Source organism: Medicago sativa, chromosome 1 (genome assembly GCF_051527215.1).
Source record: "Medicago sativa cultivar Bolivia chromosome 1, Bolivia_mono, whole genome shotgun sequence".
NCBI classification, from domain to species: domain Eukaryota; kingdom Viridiplantae; phylum Streptophyta; class Magnoliopsida; order Fabales; family Fabaceae; genus Medicago; species Medicago sativa.
In genome coordinates, this window is record NC_140749.1 from 2,548,572 (window position 1) to 2,568,547 (window position 19,976).

Consider the following 19,976-nt stretch of genomic DNA (forward strand, 5'->3'; position numbering starts at 1 on the left):
AAATTTATTTCAATCTTTCCCTCAAATTACAATTGTGGACACAATTTAAAGTCCTCTCAGTTCTCACATGCATTCATGAGTCATTACGGGAGGGGATTTCCTCCAGTGTATTTTTCTCCTGTTTTCTGCAGTGTGGGAATCTACACCATTAAATTTATTATCTCTCATAATTTCAAGTTTTAAACATTTAGATTTTCAAGAATTTATTTTGATTTAAAGGCTGAGATTTCACTGGACCCTCCAGTCACTGGAGAGGATCCATTCCCAGTCATTACAATTAACACTCTCACTCTTCCATACTTCTAAGTTATATCTATCTTCTCTAATTCTATCAAAACAACAAGACAGTTTCTCTTTTCTTACCAGCAGCGGCCACTTCTTTCACGTTTTCCTATGACAGAAGCAACGGCAATGTCACTCCCGGATGAAGTGATGATCGAAATTCTTTCAAGAGTCGATTCAAGTAATCATCTTGAGTTGAGGTGCGTTTGCAAGCTGTGGAAATCATTAGTTCTTGATCCACTTTTCATGAAGAATCACTTTCTCACTTCGATCACCGACCTCGCTTCTCTATGTCGTAAGGCCAATGAACAATTCAATGCTCTCAAATCGAGTATTCAGGAAGAACAAGAAAAAGAAGATGACGACAACGAGGAAGATCTTGATCTTGATTTTAATGGTGCTGCTGCTGAAGAGGAGGAGGAGAAGGAAGAAGATGGTGATGTTGATGCTGAAGAGGAGGAAGAAGAAGAGGAATATTCGAACAAGAATGTGGTTGCTGAGCTAATTAAATTTATGGAAAAAGAGAAACAATTGGAGAAGAAGGGAGAAAATCTGGATAATCTTGACGAAAAATGGATGATATTTAAGGTGGCTGTGTTGGATAATTCTTTGCTGTTTGTTAGATATATCAAAAACTTTACGCTGAATTTTCTCGAGTCTATCAAGTCTATGGAGGATAGAGTGGAATTAAAAGGGAACTCAGAAAGTATCAGAGTTGAAATGCAAACTATGGAGTATAAAATGAAGTGTCTCGAAATCTTTACACAGATTTATCTCGAGTAAAATTTCTTGCCTTGTTAATTTCATTTTCAAAGTTTGAAGAATGAAAAACTCTGTCTATAATATTCTGAAAATTTTGCTCATGATGTTAACCTCTGCATTGCTAATTTCATGTCCTGTATGGTAGTTATTCAGGGAGCAAAAAAAGTTTCGGTTCATCTTATAAACATGAAGTAGGGTGGTTTTTATTTCTGTTTATATAGAAAATGAATTAGGTTGGTTTTATAACTATGTCTGGTTTCCTGCCACTCATCTTCAAAGTTTGAAGTATGTAAAACTATGTCTGTTATATTCTGAAAATTTCTCTTGATGTTATCCACTGCCTTGCTAATTTCATTTCCTGCTTTAGGGTATTTGTTTGAATCTGGAAATTTCTCTTAATGTTAATGTCTGCCCCAAATTTTTATGTGGAATCAATGGACAGTTTAAGCTATTTCCAATTGCCTGATGAAGTTTGGTTTTTGCATATTTAAAAACCAAAAGAGTGAACTTTGTCTTTAAATCTGCACTACAATCAGCTCATTTATAAACATGTAGTTTGCTGGTTTTTATTTCTCTATTTAGTTCAACATTTAATAAAAATGAATTAGGCTGGTTTTTATCTTGTTTTTAATGTAAGTTTTGAATTTAATGTATGAAAACGTTGTTGGTTAACATTCTGAAAACTTCTCTTGATGTTATCGTATGCCTTGATAATTTCATTTCCTACATTGGGTTATTTGTTTGTTTGAATCTGAAAATTTCTCTTGATGTTTAACCCCTGCCTCAAATTTTTCTGTGGAATCAATGGATAGTCTAAGAGGCTTTAAGTCAGACGACCATTTGGTGTTGAACTTGAAGATGTTTTTCAGTATATAGAATTAATACCACACTGATTTCTTTCTTAAATTTCGATGAGTATACAAACTGTGATACTTGATTGATTCTACTCTATTTCGTTCTTCTACTTCAAAACCATGTCAGCAAAAGGAATATTGCTTACTTGGATGCCTCCCTACATGATGAATAACTATAATATCTATTTCTAGTTCACCTCCCTTTGATGCCGAACACTTTGACTTCCCTTTCTCCAAAGCTGGAATGTCCTAGGAAGGAAAAATATATATAGTTTGACTTAAGATGGTTAAGATGACATTTAAGTTAGTTTATGTAAATTTTAATTGAGCACATAACTATGATGATTCATATTTCAGTTTAAGCACATGATCTTATCATGATGGTTGTGATTATAATCTAATATGCAAATCCAATCAAGAATGTGAGAGAGAGCTCTGCCAGCAGTTGAGAACCTCCAGAACAATTCAAATATATATATAGTCAACATTGATGCGGGATGTTTCTTAAACGACAGCACATGTTGGGGTTTTATCATGAGAAATTAAATCAGCTTGGAATGGTTGAGTTGGCTGTTACTCACATAGAGAAGATCAAACCTTCTCCAACATTGGTTGAAGCTATGCGCTGAGATGGTGCATTAGCTGGATCCTAGCTTCAAATCACTTGGAAAAATTGGAGAACATTATCCAAGATTGTAAGAGTTTTTTTTAGTCTTTCAATGTAACTGTTAAGTTTATTAGAAGAAGCAAAAATGTTGCTGTCCATGAGTAGTCTCTGTTGCTAGAAATCTAGGTCTGCAAAGATTGTCGGTAAAAGATGCGCTCGTAAATTCACATATTTAAGATTTCAATAACTAATTTGTTTGTTCGCTCTTCTAAATGATGTGATATATATGATTGGTCCTCAACATAAAACCATTGTACATTGTAATTTGTAAACACATAAAAATTAAATTTTTAAACTCAATTATTAATAATATCAATTTTACTAATCAATTGCCAAATAGAAAGAAATATTTCATAGGACAGCCCTTGATTTTTCATAGGACATTTCCATTAAACAATCACCCTCACCAATGAAATACTTAAACAATCAAGTAAGAAATTCAATAAACTCATCAAAATACAAATTTGGATGCACCATAGAAATATGATAAAATAACTTTGAAGTCAAATTAAATTAATGAAGCTCTCATATCAATCTGCTCAAATATCTTTCAAGGACTGAATCTACGAGCTTTCTATATGCTCGTTCTGTAGGATGATAACTATCCCAAAAGACGTATTCTGAAGCATCAGAACAAGTAGCATCTAAAGGGTTGCATAACACTGCAACCTCTAGTTTCCCTGTGCCACAACAACCTCTGTCCACAACTTTGAAGCCTGCAATTCAAAAAATAAATACAATCTTTTTTATATAGAATATAAGACAATTGATAAAAAAAAAAATTGCTTTTTAGAGTTTTTATCTGTTTATGATAAAAAAAAGGAAAAAAATGAGAAACTAAAAGAAAACAAACTGAAAATTCTTTTAAATTATGAGTTGAGTAGTTATTTTGCAAAATAATTTATTGTAACTGATTTTTACTATGATAAACAAACACAATATATTTTTTTTAAAAAAATAAATTTAAAAGTATATCTCTAAATTATCGAATGTCAAAAGTCAATTTTTTTACGATTTGTAACTCTAAATTTATCCTCACAATTCTATGACTAAGTTAAGATATAATAGGAATTACCATATTTTTGGTAGTTGACAATGATATCAAGTAGAGGAGCGTAAACATCAATATAAACTATCCTGCTATTGGGTGAGTTCTGACTAAGAGAATCAAGCTGCTTTGAGAGTTTTGAGTTGAATAACTTTGCTGCATCATTATACTTTTCTGCACACTCTCTTACTATCCCTCCTGCAAGAGTTCTCTGTGATGGCACACATCCAATTGGTGGTGCACTCAGTACAGCAATTCTACGAGCTCCAAGTTTATATATTTCCTATCCATTTTATTCAAGAGGGAAAAAAAATCATATAATTAAATTAAAAATTGAAACTATATCGGAACGTATCTTCCAATGATTTAAACTTATCGAAAGATATGTTTTGATCGACATTTTTTCATCGGAAGCTATCTCCCGATCAGCTTTTTCAAGTGTTGAGCAAACTAGAAGACCTAGAGAAAACCCTTCTTTTAAATATCTTGTACCATTTCCAAATGGGAAAAACCCATTTCTATAAAATAAAAAGCCCATCTTATCTCCTTTAGACACTATAGTAGTTAGTTAGTTAGTTACCTTTACAAAATTAGTGGCTGAGTTGGACATAAGATCAGTGTAAGCAGGAATGTCATATTGCAATCTGGCATGAACAACATAATAGGTGTTGGCAATGTCGTCACTACCTCCCACCAACACAAAAAGACTATTGGCCAGTATGAAGTTTGTTCTTTCCTCACCAACAATTCCTTTCAACTTCCCAATGTATTCTTTGAACATGTCTAGTTGAGCAGATAATGGTATTACTGACTGATTACATTGTACAAGCAAGTCACAAAACAATGGTCAATAACGCGCAATTATCAATTTCCACCCACACTAGGGTCAATTTTAACATCAAATTGTATAAAGTCCTATTAGATGCACCTTATAAATTTTAAATATATCTCAAATATATGTTTTTATATACCGCTATTTGTGGTGTCAAAGGATCGTATCCTGAAGCTCCAGAGGCAAAGCCTACGCCTGTAAGAAGATCACTGGATTTGAGATTTGGATCCAAATATGCAGGTACATACTCCTTGATACCCAATTGTTCAGCTGCAAGTAAATTGATTGCAATGAGAATATGATCTATTTTGAGTCGTGTTAAAGAGTCGCACCTTAAATGACATACATATGATATGAATATGTGTTTGTAAGTGGTCAAGATTTCTACGTTACAAGTTAGAATATCTCATCTAATACAATACCATACTGATTTTATTGATAGCTGCAAATATAGGAAATTCTATTTTAACTTGCATTATTTTTGTTTGGATTCGTAAAATTTCTAAAGTGTATGTTCTGATGTGACAACAAACATCCAAATCGTGGACCTCGTGTTATAAGTTGGAGTTCCACAACATTCCTTCTTCTTCTCCCCTCTCTTTCATACCACCACCCCTCTTCTATACCCTACCTAGATATAAATGTGACAAAAATTTCAAATTTATGAATCATTTCGTCATTTGTTTTTTAAATTTAAGATTGAATGGTCAACCATTACAATTTCATGAACTAAATTTGGCGAATCACTCTTAAATACACATACTTAAGAGCTAGATCTAGGGTTTAGTCTATTCACATTGACTGAAGTAGCTACTAGTAAGTTAAGAACCTACTAAATCTAAGGTGTACAAAGTATTATGGTTTTGTCAATGATTAATCTCTGCGGAAGAACATGATTGACCATATTCATATGGGTCTCCTATCTCAACTATATTGTTTCTATCTAGCTACAAGACAATATAAGGTATATATATATATATATATATATATATATATATATATATATATATATATATATATATATATATATATATATATATTGCAAACACTTGAGGTAGGATATTTGTTTTTAAGGGTCGAGTAGCCCTTGTATTTCAAACGCCAGTAAGTATTATATATTTGTTTCTGACAGATTATCTAAGGTACTTTCAAAAAGAAATTAAAACTAAATAGCCTAAATTATATTTTCGTCATTCTTTTTTGACAAATATTTTCGTCTTTTATCTTTTAACCAATATTCATCTTGGTCCTTTATCATTTTTTGATTCGACTTGGTCATTTACGAGTTCGGGTATGCTCCATTTAGGCTAAGCTCCATTTACTCCATTTATGGTTTGGATGCAAGACATGTGGCAAAAAAATATCTAACGGTTGAGATTTTAAATTAAAAAACAATAAAAGGTTGTTGTGATATGAGAGAAGAAGGGAACATGATTTTGTTTGTTATTATTATTATGTATCTTTATTAAACAAATATTTGTTTTTTAATTTAAAATCTCAACCGTTACATATTTTTTTGCCACATGTCTTGCATCCAAACCCTAAATGGAGTAAATGAAGCTTAGCCTAAATGGAGCATACCCGAACTCGTCATTTACCCTCTTTTGATTCATTTTAGTCCTTTATCATTTATCTAATATTTGTTTTAGTAATTGCTCAAATAAAAAAAATACTTGTTTTAGTCTTTAATAAAAGAATAAACTTGTAGTTCACAAAAAAAAGGAATAAATTTGTATAATTTTGCAAACGATAAATGATTAAAACAAATATTAGGTAAAAAGATGAAGGACTAAAATGAAAGATAAATGACTTAAACGATTTTAAAAAAAGATAAACGACTGAAATTAAAATTAGGTAAGGATATAGGATGAGAATTATATTTTAGTGTAAATGTTTAATGGTTAAGATTTTTAATTATAAAACATCATAGTCGTTGGAAATAATTTTATTGATGGTATTAATTAGAGAAATTATAAATAAAAAATTTAAATGAAAAAAATATAATTCTGAATTACTAATGTCCCTTTCACATGAGAATCGTAGGGTTAACATAATTTTTTCTCCAAAGTATGAAAATATAATTTCATAAAAATGGTCTTTGTATTTTTTTGAAAAAATAATTAAAAGTTTTTTTGGAAAGAAAAAAAATAATTAAAAGTTGAAAAGAAAAAATTATTTAACTATAATAAATTAAATAAATGATTTTGCAGCTCAATTTAAAAAAAAAAACACGAGAATTGATAATTTATTATACATTAAGGGTTCGTTTGATGGTCATGATAGGGAGACATGATACTCCATTCGGTTCTATTTATAAGAAACATTTGACTTTTTTACTCATTGCATAAATGATGTATTTGGTCTATATTCTAGACAAGATACATCAATTACTCAATGAATCTAAAAAGTCAACTTTTTTTTATAAATAGGACCGGAGGGAGTATGATATATTAATCATCTCCTTAAATATCATGTTTGATGCAGCAAAGAAATAGGATAAAATAAATCATTTTCTTGTCCTATCTTATCCTCTCCAATAATTTTGTCTTCCTTCTCAAAATTTCTACATTTGGACCCCTGCTATAAACAATTTTTTTCCATGCCACAACTATCAATTCACACTCGAAACGAAATATGATATGGCGAAAGAAAAACGGTACAAAATTAAAAGATCTCATAACTAGACAGAAAAGAAAGTTTCTAAATTTGACCATATAGCTGAACCGTTATTTTGCTTTGAAGTTTAGGAATGAGATAAAATAGAAAGGAAAATGTTATAATGACATCAAGAGAAACTGAGTCTTTCACCAAAAAAGTTTTAACCTAGAAAAAAGACAAAGATGAAAATGACAGTGAGTGTATGTAATAGAGAGAGAGAGAGAGAGAGAGAGAGAGAGAGAGAGAGAGAGAGAGAGAGAGAGAGAGAGAGTACCAAGTATATCTGAGGGGATTTTTCCATTGCAAAATCGACCAGTTGGGACACCACCTTGAAAATCTTTGCCATAAGGAGGGAAATTGCATTTGACCAAAGTTTTGAGGTCGTTATTGTTTCCTGAATCAACTATTGAATCTCCAAATGCTATCACTGCTGGAACTGTAACATTTGGTGGAAGCTTTATCAAACCCTTCGTTTTGTAGGACAATGCAAATAATACAATGAAACGGATCAGAAATGAAGAAGTCATTGGAGAAGTTGTGAGCTGCACCATACTAGCTAGCTCCTCCAACAAACACTTCTTTCTTCCTGTGACAGAAATTATAAGTATGATATAATGCTTTAGGTATGATTATTATATACACAACAATTGGGATCATAAAGTAAATGCATCTGCATGAGGTCTTGTCAAGTTAATGTGGGTTGTCATAAGCACATATTGTGTTATAAACGGCTCTCGTGCAGTTGTTTTTATTTAATATCAGTATAAGCCGTTGGATACTTAAGTTACTAAATTGATGGAATGTAAATAAATAAATAAATAAATAAAAATGAACAAGTAAAGTTTGTCTACTAAGGACTTTTAATAGATCCAAAGATGGGTCCTTACTATTTTTGGTAACGAAATAAATTTTAATAATAATAAAAAAAGGGAAAGAATATTAAAATTAATAAATTTTAATAATAAAAATTTGCTAAAAAGTAATATGTGCCACGTTTAAACTTTTTTAGAGGTCCATATGAAATGCGGACTATTACAAAAATAGAATAGTTAAAGTATTTTTTTTTTTTAACACATCCTATATATAGTTAATTAAAGTTGTTGGTTGGGAGGGTAAGAGTAGAAGGTTGGTCACGTATCCAAGAAATTATTTTGGGTTATTATCTATGTATTAGTTAATAATAATGATAAAAATAATAATTAGTTTTTATATGAAAACTTTTTTTGGATAATCAAATGTATAAAGGGGTTCATATTAAAATTTATTGAACGAACAAATTTATGGAACAGTTAAAGTATTTGAGTGGTGAAACTTTTATTTATTGGTATAAAAAGGAGTTTTGCAAACATTAAAGGTTTTTTGATCCCTTTCGATCATACTCCTTCATGCAATGTTAGTTGTATGCTAAGAGTTTGATTTTATAGTCTTATAATCACAAATAATAAAGTTTGAATCTATTTGGGGACAACTCCTTCTTTCTGAACTAAAAAAACTTATGTGGTTACCCTACTACTCGCATATCAAACATCTATACAACTTACACTTTTTTAAAATAATCTTTTTACAAGTTAATGTTGCAATTTGAGTTTTTTTTTGTTTTTTAATTTAAAATGCAATTAAGTTGACCTGTATAAATAGGTGTAATATACGTGTATATCACACATCTATTAAAAATAATTTATAGAAAATTGCAACTTCAGCATTTCATAAATTAATATAATAGGTGTAGCATACGTTCAGGGCCGGCCCATAGCCTGTCGAGGCTGGGCTATGTCACCGGGCCTCGATTTTTTTGAGGCCCAAAACATTTTTTTTATATGTAAGACAGTTAATTAAAATATATATAGAGGTAATGCGAAAATAATACAAACAAATCTTAGTGTTTCAATGACGTGCATGTTCGTGATAAAGTGTGGGGTTGAGGTTTCAACTCTCACTAGAGTAATTTTTATTAATAATTTTTTGGGCCCAAAATTTAATTTGTTTTTGTCAATCCCTAAAATCTAAAACGGGGCCAACAAATTTGTTAAGACGGCCCTGCATACGTTTATAAAAATACACATAAGTAATAAAATTTTGATCGCTAGAATAAAAAATAAAATAAGGTTTCTGAGTCACCTATTTGTGTTAGTTGTTTTGGTTCCTCCTTCCAATTCTATCCATATACAACTTACCTTTTAGTAAAAAAAAAAAAACTTACCTTTTATAGTCTCAGTATCTTTTTATCTGTGACTTATATTCATAGCAAAAAAAATCTATGACTTATATTAGTTTGATTAAAAAATCATCGACACTACCAATTCTATAGTCTCCGTATCTTTTTATCTGTGACTTATATTCATAGCAAAAAAAATCTATGACTTATATTAGTTTGATTAAAAAATCATCGACACTACCAATTCGGTTAGTTATGAATGCAATCGTCCCATTTTGATTAGAAAAACGCAACTTTTTGTCAAATAATAAATCATAGAAAATCTATATCCATATATATATACAAATTTGCAAAGAGCAAAAGTGAAATAAATCATGTCTAAAGGTAGGTAAGGATGGTCGGTCATGAAAGGAAATTAAAGGCATACGTACCCGAGAGTGTTGGAATAGTAAATCAATACAACTATGTTAGGTGGCATTTCACATATGGCCATGAATGTGATTTCTGATTTGTACTGTTTTTCTTACATCTGTCTCACTCATCAATTAACACAAAGCCTTTAGATCCCTCGCTTTCAATTTGGTGTAGTGATGAAATGTTAAGTTTCACATTTTATTTGTTGGATCAATCTGGCACATTTATAGTCTAATTTTTTGAAATAGTAAAATCTATTTTATAAAGATGAGTTAAACTCGTTAATATAAGAACTTATAGGGTCATATTAATACGTATCTTAAAGGTATATGTATAAAAATATAAAAAAAATAAAAAATTTGTATTAAAAAAAACAAGTTTTAAACTTTAAAGAAATTGAATGCATGGTCATTGTTATTTGTTACAACTTAATGTTTGGATGGTGCAATCTTAGTAGTGATGAACTTGTGCACTATAAAAATCTAGACAAAATTTGTAAAAAAAAAAAAAATCTAGACAAAATTACATTTTTTTAGTTCTTCAAGTATCAGTATAGTCCTTTTTTTTTTTTTTTTTTTTGTCTTTTTGGTTCATTTACATATGAATTTTCAAATTTCAAATTCATGACTTTGTTTTCTTATAGCCTCTCAATCTTCGAATATATGGTTTTTCATCTATATTTTTAGTGAATCTTAAATTTAAAGCTTGAAAATCCACCTTAAAATGAAACAGAAGACAAAATTGCAATAAAATAAAGGACAAAACCGTTACTTAAAATTAAGTTAAAGGACTACAAGTATAATTTTGCCTTTTTAATATAATACTAGATTACTAGTGAATGATATATATTTTCACCTTCTAGCTGATATTATATTAAGTCTAGCTAGAGGGATTGAGGTCCATTAATAATAACGTACTGTGCTGCAAACACTAACGACAAACATTAACTAAGAGATTCGTACGATTATTGTTAAATCGATTTGAGCCACACAACTAAGAGAAATAAGGAAGAAACATGTGGCCTGTACTATAATATTTGCTGTTTTAAATTTGGTCTCTGTCTGAAGGAACAGAACCATATGTTAATTATAGATCTATCTAAGATAACATACTTCATGAAAGGGCTTGAAGACAGAGATTGTAGAAGGTGAGAGACTGGGGCCAGTTGAGTTAAATCAAGTTACATTAAGAAAAAATTTAACATGTGGATGGATGATCCATATTAAGAGTTTGCTAGCTCATGATATATTGTTATCTCCGTAACTTATACTTCTGTAGGCCCTATGAAACTCGAAAACAGACACGATGATGATTGAAGCTTGGGAAAAATATCGTCTCGTAATTTGGAGAAAGGGCAAAAGTTTCCCACCATGGGAAAGTTAATATTAGCCACTAGATCAAGTATCTTATCATACACTCTCAGCACCAAATCATTTTGTCAACTGTCTTCCACCCTCTATCCATCATCTTTCTCCTTCAATATCATTCATATTCAATCTTAAACACAGAAAATAAAACTCTACAGTTCAGAAATTAAAAACTCTTCCTCACATGTGACCCATTAATCAAATTAAAACCATGCCACTCATACAAATGAAACAGATCTCAGAAAGAGAAATATGTCCAGAAAATGGAAGAATTTAATTTCATTTATTCTAAATCTAATTAAATGAAGAAACACGTTTTCACCAAATCAGATATGGATGGGAGTATTCGAGTTTTTAGACTATTTTCAGACCCCATTTCCAGCCACTTTGAACATGTTCAACAAAAACATACATCAGATTTGTGTCCTTTATCATGATATCTTTCTATTATTTTACTTCTTGCATTCTGGGTACCTGCGCCGGAGAGCCACCGTGCACCACCGCCGGCGAGTTCCGGTCACCACTTATGGTCTGAATTAAAGAGCGAAATTAAAACCCAAAAGGGACGGTGGATTTGATTGGTGGTGGTAGTGAACTAGGCATCAAAAAAAAAATATGGCTAAACAAAAAAAAAAAAAAACCTTTTAAGTTTTCCCGTGTCTTTCTTCTGGAAAAAAAATTGGGTCCAAAGATTTGATGTTGGTGGTGGTGGATTACATGAAGGAGAAACAGTGTTGGAAAATGGTGTGGAAGAATAATAAGGTGTTGAAAGGCTATGATAGTTTACTTGATCTAATGGTTAATATTAACTTTCCCATGGTGGGAAACTTTTACCCTTTCCCATGTTAAATGCCACCTATTGTTAAATCGATTTGAGCCACACAACTAAGAGAAATAAGGAAGAAACATGTGGCCTGTACTATAATATTTGCTGTTTTAAATTTGGTCTCTGTCTGAAGGAACAGAACCATATGTTAATTATAGATCTATCTAAGATAACATACTTCATGAAAGGGCTTGAAGACAGAGACTGTAGAAGGTGAGAGACTGGGGCCAGTTGAGTTAAATCAAGTTACATTAAGAAAAAATTTAACATGTGGATGGATGATCCATATTAAGAGTTTGCTAGCTCATGATATATTGTTATCTCCGTAACTTATACTTCTGTAGGCCCTATGAAACTCGAAAACAGACACGATGATGATTGAAGCTTGGGAAAAATATCGTCTCGTAATTTGGAGAAATCGTGACGCGAATTGGTTCAGGTTTTGGCTTGACAATTTTTGTGGAACGAAGAGGAGAAATCGTGACGCTATTTTGGGTAACAGGCAGTTTGTACTGTGTAAGAACTCACAAATCGTGGCATGATGGTATTGAAGCGTGACACGATTTTCACGGGACCTATGCACTATTTAAGGCCTCATTCTTCACTTTTTTGGAGAACTTTAAGAGAGAGAAACTTGTGAAATCAAAGGAAGAAACTTTAGGGTTAGGCATCTTTGGTGAGAGTTTTTTCTTGTGTTGGAAAACATTTGTTAACACTTTGGGTAGTGAGATCTCATTAGAAGAAGAATCAAAATTAAACTTGAAAAATGAGTACAAATTAGAATTTGTTCTTTGTGAGCTTTTAAGCTAATTTCTTGTAACCTATTTGTATCATTCTTATTATAGTGGATAGGAGAGTTGCTCTCTCCTCTAGATTATGTCGTTTTGTGTACAACCCGATTTTTCGCTAGATTTATTTTACTTATTTATTTATGTGTGTTATATGTGCTCTTATGTGATTATTGCCTCTGTGTATATTTTTGGTTGGGAATCGTAGAATTCGGTATTAAAGGGGTATTTTAGTCATTTTGGGCTCAGGGATATTTTGGTCATTTTACGTGTGAGGGTAATTTTGTAACTTTGTTGAGAATTATTTTTAGTGCTTAGTGAGAGTGGGTATTTTACTAAGTACTAGAGAGAGTGTAGTAATTATTTTATTTACCGTTAAGTAACCGTTAGTGTTATATTTTACCGTTAAGTGAGTAGTAACATTTTTGAGGTTAAAATAGAAATCGGTTAGGCCCATTAAGGTTTGTGAGATAAGCTCAATTAAGTGAGCCTTTATAAACTAATATTAGTAGAGGAATAGGGTTCCTTCACCAACATCTTTCATTTGAGAAGAGAAGAGTTAGAGGCTAGAGGGAAGAACAAGAACAAGGGTTAGAGGCAAGAGGGGATTCATCATCTAGGAGCTAAATTGAAGCTTGGGTTAGAGATTCTTGGTGCTAGAGGTAAGAGGGTTAGGTTTCAACCATAATCCCTAACTTTTCATTTTTACCATTTTGTGAAATTGATGAATTGAACCTAATTAATTGTAAATTCGTGTTCATGTTTTGATGCAATGTTTGGGTATGTAAATTGAATGTTAATTGAGTTGTTGATGATGAAATTACATGCTTAAATTGTGGTTATATATATGCTTTGCATTTTTGTCCAAAAATGATGATATGAGGTGTTGTTGTGATGAATTATTGATGAATTCATGATGGTTAGTTGCTGTTGTTGTTGAGAGATGTTGTTGTTGATGATTAAAACCTTGGGTAATCATAATTGTGGAGTTTGCTATGAATTTGTGTTGTTTTTGAAGTTTTGATGAAAAATGGGTCAAGTGATGATTTTTGTTAAGAGAATGTTTTGGGGAAAATTTTATATGGATTTGTGTGTATTTTCATGTTTAGAAATGTTTGGACAAACTTTGGGATCAAATTTGGGCATTGGGGAGTCAAAATTGGGGTTTTGGAGTGAAAATGGCTCTTTTTCCCGAAACTATTGTCATAACTCGCAACCGTACTCGCAATTGCGAGTTGGATGTGAGCAACAGGGGCTCCCTAGAGCCAACTCGCAATGGCTAGTGAATTTACTCGCAGTTGCGAGTTGCACAGGGCAGAACCCCCTGTTTCGCATTCTTGCACCTTTTTCCCTCGTTTCTGTTTTGAATTGGTTTTCGGTGCAAACATGAAAATTGTAGATAATATTTTTAGCTTTCCAAAGGCGTTGGTTTGACTTGAATATGATTTTTGGTTTTCAAGTTATGGGGAAAATACTCTTGAAAAGTTTTGTCGAAAAATCCCGCATAACTAGTTCTAAGTCGACCCAAACCTTGTGGAATGTTTTTAATCTTTGAAACTTGATTTTTATGAGTTCAACTAAGGTAGTTAAACTGTGATGTAGTGAACCTATTTGTTTTTCTTTGAAAATGAAAATTTTTGTGAAAAGTGACCAAGTGAGACGAACTTCGGAATTTTTGATAATTCTCCATATGTGGCCGATGAAATGTTTATGTAACCTCTACTGCACGTATAAGTGACTTGTGAGGGTACATGTCATAGGCAATTGAGCTTGTAGAATTGGTTTTGGTTCATAACCTCTAATTATTTTATGTTGTGACTTTGAGAGACAAACTTTGTTGAATATGACTTTAAGAGCTAATTGTCTTGTGAATCCTTTATGGATAGTTGTTATAACTTATGTGAAGATGATTAATGGTGTATGTATGTGACAACTTGATAAGTGCTCAAAAGTAATATCTTTCATGTGTTAAACGAGGCATTTTTAGTGACTTGTTATGCAAGTTATCTACGGAAAAGCTATCAATTGTTGTAATTATACCATTTATGCTTTATATGCCTGATTCTACCCAATTTATGCAGGAAATGACAAGCAAGGACCAAAACTCAAGTGTGTGAACCAAGCAAAACTCGCTTAAGCGAGATCACCTCGCTTAAGCGATATTTCTCCAGTAAGCATCTGAACATCTCGCTTCCATCTCGCTTCCAAGGTCGCTTGTGGAATTTAGAATCTCGCTTACACGAGATCATCTCGCTTACGCGAGATTTCTCCAGGGAGCAAATGGGAATCTCGCTTCCAAGGTCGCTCAAGCATGTTTCAAGGCGGTTTAAGTTTGAAGCAACCTCGCTTACGCGAGTTCAACTCGCTTACGCGAGATTTCTCCAGGGAGCATCTCCAGGAACTCGCTTATGGCTCGCTTCCAACTCGCTTACGCGAGATGCAACTTCATCAGGGATCAGGGCTACGTGGCAAGACTTCATTGGTCATTATTGGATATTTAGGCATCTCGCTTGCGCGAGATGTACCTCGCTTAAGCGAGATTACACGAACTTAGCCCATTTAAATAGAAGTTTTACCTCTCTTTTGGGGTATTCACTATTCCATTAGATATTTTTACATTCTAAGAGAGAGGTTAGAGCTATTTCAAAGAGAGAAACACAAAGCAAGTGATTAAGGAGTAGATTCAACCCTAGATTCATTGAGACATCAAGGATCTTGGCATGGAATCTTCATCTTTCCTTCATCCTTTGCATAGTATACATGTCTATGTGTAGCTATCATCTACTTTGTAGTATTGAGGTAACAAACAAGCTATTATGTAATCTTTTGATCTTTTAATGTATAAGGTTCTAGCTTAATGATTCAATATTGTTGTTATTCTTATATTTAATGCTTTCAATGAGATTTAAGATGATTTGGACACGAACTCTTGAATCTAGAACTGGAATAACAATCTATCTTAAGTTATATCATTCTTGACAAGTTTGTAAACCTTTGATAATTACTTTTAATCAAGAATTTAATGCTTTTGGATACTTAATCAGGCTGGACACGGTCGATTAAGTTATCTGATCGACTTTGTTATCGTTTAAGGGATTTGGACACGAATGTTTAAACGCTAACTTAGAAATAACGATATCGCTTTGGACACGAAGGATGTTGTAGAAATGATTGTGATAATATTGGTTATAAAGCTAGAGTCTGTTAATTGATCGAGAGATTGCTGCTGTTATGCTTGCTCGTTATCTTATACTGCAAGCGAAATAGTTCGATCTCCTCTCGTTTTTACTTTTATGTCATCTTTGGATATAGTGTTACAAACAAACATTTTATAAAGGATACCTTAATGTGAAAGATTGTGAAAACTCTTATGATTTAACGCAACTCCCTGCGGAAAACGATCCTATATATACTCACGTGTACATAGTTATATGACATGTAGAAAATCTACATCACAACTACATGTTAATTGGAATATGAATGTTGTTGGTGATTGTATATATGTTATGTGGTGGTGAATTGTTGTTGATTGCATATATACTAAGTTTTGGTGATGTTGAGGTGATTTGTATGTGTGAGCATATGCATTTGGAGTTGAGTCATATGTTCATGCATTCATGACTGATGGTGGTGGATCTTATATCCAATTGAGATGATTACAATGTTTTTGTTGCATCGGAGCTGACGACCTTGAGGTGATTTGGTACCACATGCATCTAGATGAGTCTAGAGCCATTGCATACTTTGTTGGTGAATTGAAATGCATTTGAGTTGTGAATGATGATTGAATTTGTTAATTGTTGATTAACATGGTTGATTTTGTGATGTGTGTATGATACACTTGTGGATATGAACTTGAGATGATGATATTGAATGATGTGAATGTTAAGAATACCTGTGAGTACATGTATAGTTTGTTATTCATCGTTCTTAAATGTATCTTTCATCCTCAAAGTTTCTTGTTAATTTTAATTGGATTATGATGATGTAACGCTACCTTTCCGTATGGACGGGTAGATGGAGTGCAGGATGCTTAGACTTGTGTTGATGTTGCTGAGGAGCGGAGTTCCTCTTTTTATGTGCAAGTGTCTAGATTAGGGCTCTGATCTAGGGTAGTTCTTGCACGTTGGATTTCTATTTGATCATGTAGTTTGGTGTTGAGATATTATGTTGAGATTTGAGATATTATTGTATCTGAGATTGGAGGATGTTATTTTTGTATCTTTATTCTGAGATTGTAGTTGTTATGGATTATATATGTGTTCCGCTGCTATGTGTTGTAACATGATCTTTATGCATGTATGTTTTAATTTGGAAGACGTAGCATCTATTTCTAGAATATATTTGTATATTCGCGCGTTTTACCGCTTAATAGAAGTAGGGTGTTACATTTTGGACCGAACTAGGTAAACAATGCTGGTGTGTTGTTTCCTTCTCTTCTTTCTTATCTTTGTTGCTTTGATTATGCTTTTGGTGTTGCTTTATACTTAGATCTAAGTCTGTTTGTTGTTGTTATTGCTTGAGAATATTTTGATCATTGATTACTACTTCCTTACTGATAGAGCCAAACCGCAAGCGCACGGCCTATCGAAGTAATAGTAGTAAGTAGAGTATCGTTCCGCTAGGGAGTTGTGAATCCAATTAGCTTTTAGAGAATGATTAGAAGAGAAGAAAGATTATGAAATAGGGGGTTAATTGCTGAAGATAAATAACAATAATAATAAAAGAGCCTTGGGATTATTGGTTTATCATAATAACAAACCCTTCACTAAACAAGACTTAAACATCTAATTTCATGGTTTACACCTTAATTTCTAAAGACCGGTTTCCCTTAGCCCCTCACCTTTCCGATGAAAGTCCGGTGAGAGTTTACTTCTAGTAACCAAGCCTATTTCGCTGACATGATTACTAGAAGATGCATAGAGGATTGAAACTACTCTTTGTCTCAATAATTGCAAAGACTATTTCACTGTTTTGCAATTATTGTCTAGGTTCACTTGTTCCAACATCAAGACTCCGCTCTCGCTTTATGAATTGATGTTTGGGATGATGGATTAACGATTATCAAACCCTCCGCTTTCGCTTCCACAGTTTGATAATTGTTAATCCACGTTAAGACGGTGAATCTAGATTAGAAATTAGGGTTACATAGAAATTAGGGTTTAAGCTTGGTTTGTTTAGGATTATGTCATTAGACTTACCAACAATCCCAAGACAAAGAAGTGTCTACTCACTAACGTTCATTGTAGACATAGGGGAAGAAGAGAGAAAGCAATAAAGTAAAACAACAATAATATAAAAGTGAACTTTTATTCTGAGAACAAAAGATGAATGTTTATGATGGAGTGCTACTCTATTTATAGCTTTACAATTGACTTAGAAACTAAGCTACTATAAGGGCAAAACAGTAAAGCTGCAACGGAGTAACTTGGGCTTGAAGAAAAGCAGCAAAAGTGGTCCTGGAGGGTGGCACGGCCGTGCCACATGTTGGCACGGGCCGTGCCAAGCTTCTGACTTGGTAGAGACATATTTTTGTCTCGTATCTTCGTATTCTTGTACTGTATTTGCTCCAGTCCTCTTTCTTTTGCTCCAAGACACCTTCCACCATATATTCGTTCCTAAAATATAATAAAAGACAATTTAAAGTAAAATATTCTAAAAGGAAATAAAATGCAATAAAATCAAATCAAATCTTAAATAAAACTAAACTAAATAAAGCAATAAAATAGACTATCTATGACTCATCAAACTCCCTCACACTTGAATCTTTGCTTGTCCTCAAGCAAAAGGCAACAGACATAGCAGCAACAAAAGATTTGATTATGGCAATATTAAGAACAAATGTCTCAAAAGAAAGGCTTTGCTTCAAGTACACTAATTACAACTTCAAACACTTCTCATGAACCTATTCTACCCAACATCAAGTCTCAAGTGAGTGTGTGTGTGCAGTCCAACCCTTTTCTTGCTCCTGTATAAGACAGATATTATGAGGAATAGGTTCTATCCTTAATGCTAAAGTAACCGAGAAAAGTCCTTTCTTCATTCCATATAAGAGTGATGGGAATTTAAGTTAAGATTGAATTAATTTAACAATTAAGCACAAGGGGCTGCAGATGCTTAGGGGCTATCTATCCTCGTAGGAAGTCTTCTCGGATGTAATTGTCCTTTCCCCCTAGATTCAAAATCACCCTAAGCAGTGCTGCAAAATTATTTATTTGTTTCATCTCCGCGTAGGAAGTCTTTTTGGATGTAATTGTCCTTTCCCCCTAGCATTGATGAATTTGTTTCACTTTAAGTTCAAATTAAGGAGTCACCACCACAATTAGGAAGTTAGGATGTAATTGTCCTTTCCCCCATATGTTGGTGCCATTCTCCCGCCCCATTTAACATTAACAAATTAATAAGAATATAACAATTAAGAACAATTTGATTAATTTTCCCACACAAACTTATACTACTTTTACTCTTAAGACTTTAAAGGGTCTAAGTTAACACTAAAGATAGAACGTGTTCCTTAAAATACCTATTCATACACTTGCTCAAAGATTGCAACTGAGTGCTTTTCTCATTGGAGATTTTTCACAATAAAACAAGATGTGGGTATAGCAAGAACACAAGAAACACAAGAAACTACTTTCATGTACAAGAAACAACTTTTAAAGAAGAGACAAAACAAAAATTTTTATGCCATATTTTACATTAAAGACAAGCTACTAATCATGCCTCTTGCTATAAAAACAAAACAAAAGAATAAAGTTCAAGGGAGTTTGGGAACACTACGACTCTAGACACTTTATTAGGCCCCCCCTACACTTAGGAGAAGCATTGTCCTCAATGATTCAAAAGAAAAGAAAAGAGAAGAAGAAGAAGAAGAAGATGAAGAAGAAGAAGAAGAAGAAGAAGAAGAAGAATTAGAATAGAGAAGAGTAGAGGAAGAGGAAAGCTCACAATTTTATTGAGGTCCATAGTGGACTTTGGAGGTGAAGGTGTTGCATCATGTTTCGGAGCATTTGATTGTTTTCTTCATTTATTTGATTGCTCCTTTGGACATTGGTTCTTTCAACACCTTGTCTTTGTTGCTCGGTGCTTTATTCTGTGAACTTTGGTTTGCATCCATGCCCGCCGTTCATCATTATAGCTTCCACCGGCTTCTTGTTCATGGTGCAAGTTTGCACCTACCTCCGCTTTATCACCACCATCATCACCATCATTATGTACCTGTGGGTTAGTACCAACATAAAGCAAATTTTCCACCACCTCCGAATTATTTAAGTCCGGATTAGATAGAATAATCAAACAATAAGCTCTAATAATTTTCCATTC

At 32.8% G+C, this 19,976-nt stretch overlaps 2 protein-coding genes across 2 annotated transcripts; one reads left to right on the plus strand and one right to left on the minus strand.

Moving 5' to 3' along the window:
- The first annotated feature begins 272 nt into the window (after positions 1-272).
- On the plus strand, positions 273-1,275 carry LOC146951701 (uncharacterized). The gene has a single exon (XM_085749910.1). The coding sequence runs from the start codon at positions 394-396 to the stop codon at positions 1,063-1,065; it is 672 nt and encodes a 223-aa protein (XP_085606036.1). The 5' UTR covers positions 273-393; the 3' UTR covers positions 1,066-1,275.
- A 1,590-nt stretch (positions 1,276-2,865) lies between these two features.
- Positions 2,866-7,711, minus strand: LOC146951702 (GDSL esterase/lipase EXL3-like). Its single transcript, XM_085754318.1, has 5 exons — positions 7,378-7,711; positions 4,585-4,715; positions 4,194-4,424; positions 3,641-3,896; positions 2,866-3,281 (listed from the first exon to the last, which is right to left on the minus strand). The coding sequence occupies exons 1-5, from the start codon at positions 7,652-7,654 to the stop codon at positions 3,091-3,093; spliced, it is 1,086 nt and encodes a 361-aa protein (XP_085610444.1). The 5' UTR covers positions 7,655-7,711; the 3' UTR covers positions 2,866-3,090.
- Positions 7,712-19,976: the final 12,265 nt, after the last annotated feature.

Excerpts from the sequence above, each read along its gene's own strand:
- LOC146951701 (XM_085749910.1), top strand. The coding sequence starts at position 394 with ATGACAGAAGCAACGGCAATGTCACTCCCGGATGAAGTGATGATCGAA.
- LOC146951702 (XM_085754318.1), bottom strand. The coding sequence starts at position 7,654 with ATGGTGCAGCTCACAACTTCTCCAATGACTTCTTCATTTCTGATCCGT. Across the intron at positions 3,897-4,193 it reads CAGCCACTAATTTTGTAAAG|GAAATATATAAACTTGGAGC; the intron begins GTAACTAACTAA and ends TAAAATGGATAG. Across the intron at positions 3,282-3,640 it reads TGTCAACTACCAAAAATATG|GCTTCAAAGTTGTGGACAGA; the intron begins GTAATTCCTATT and ends TTTGAATTGCAG.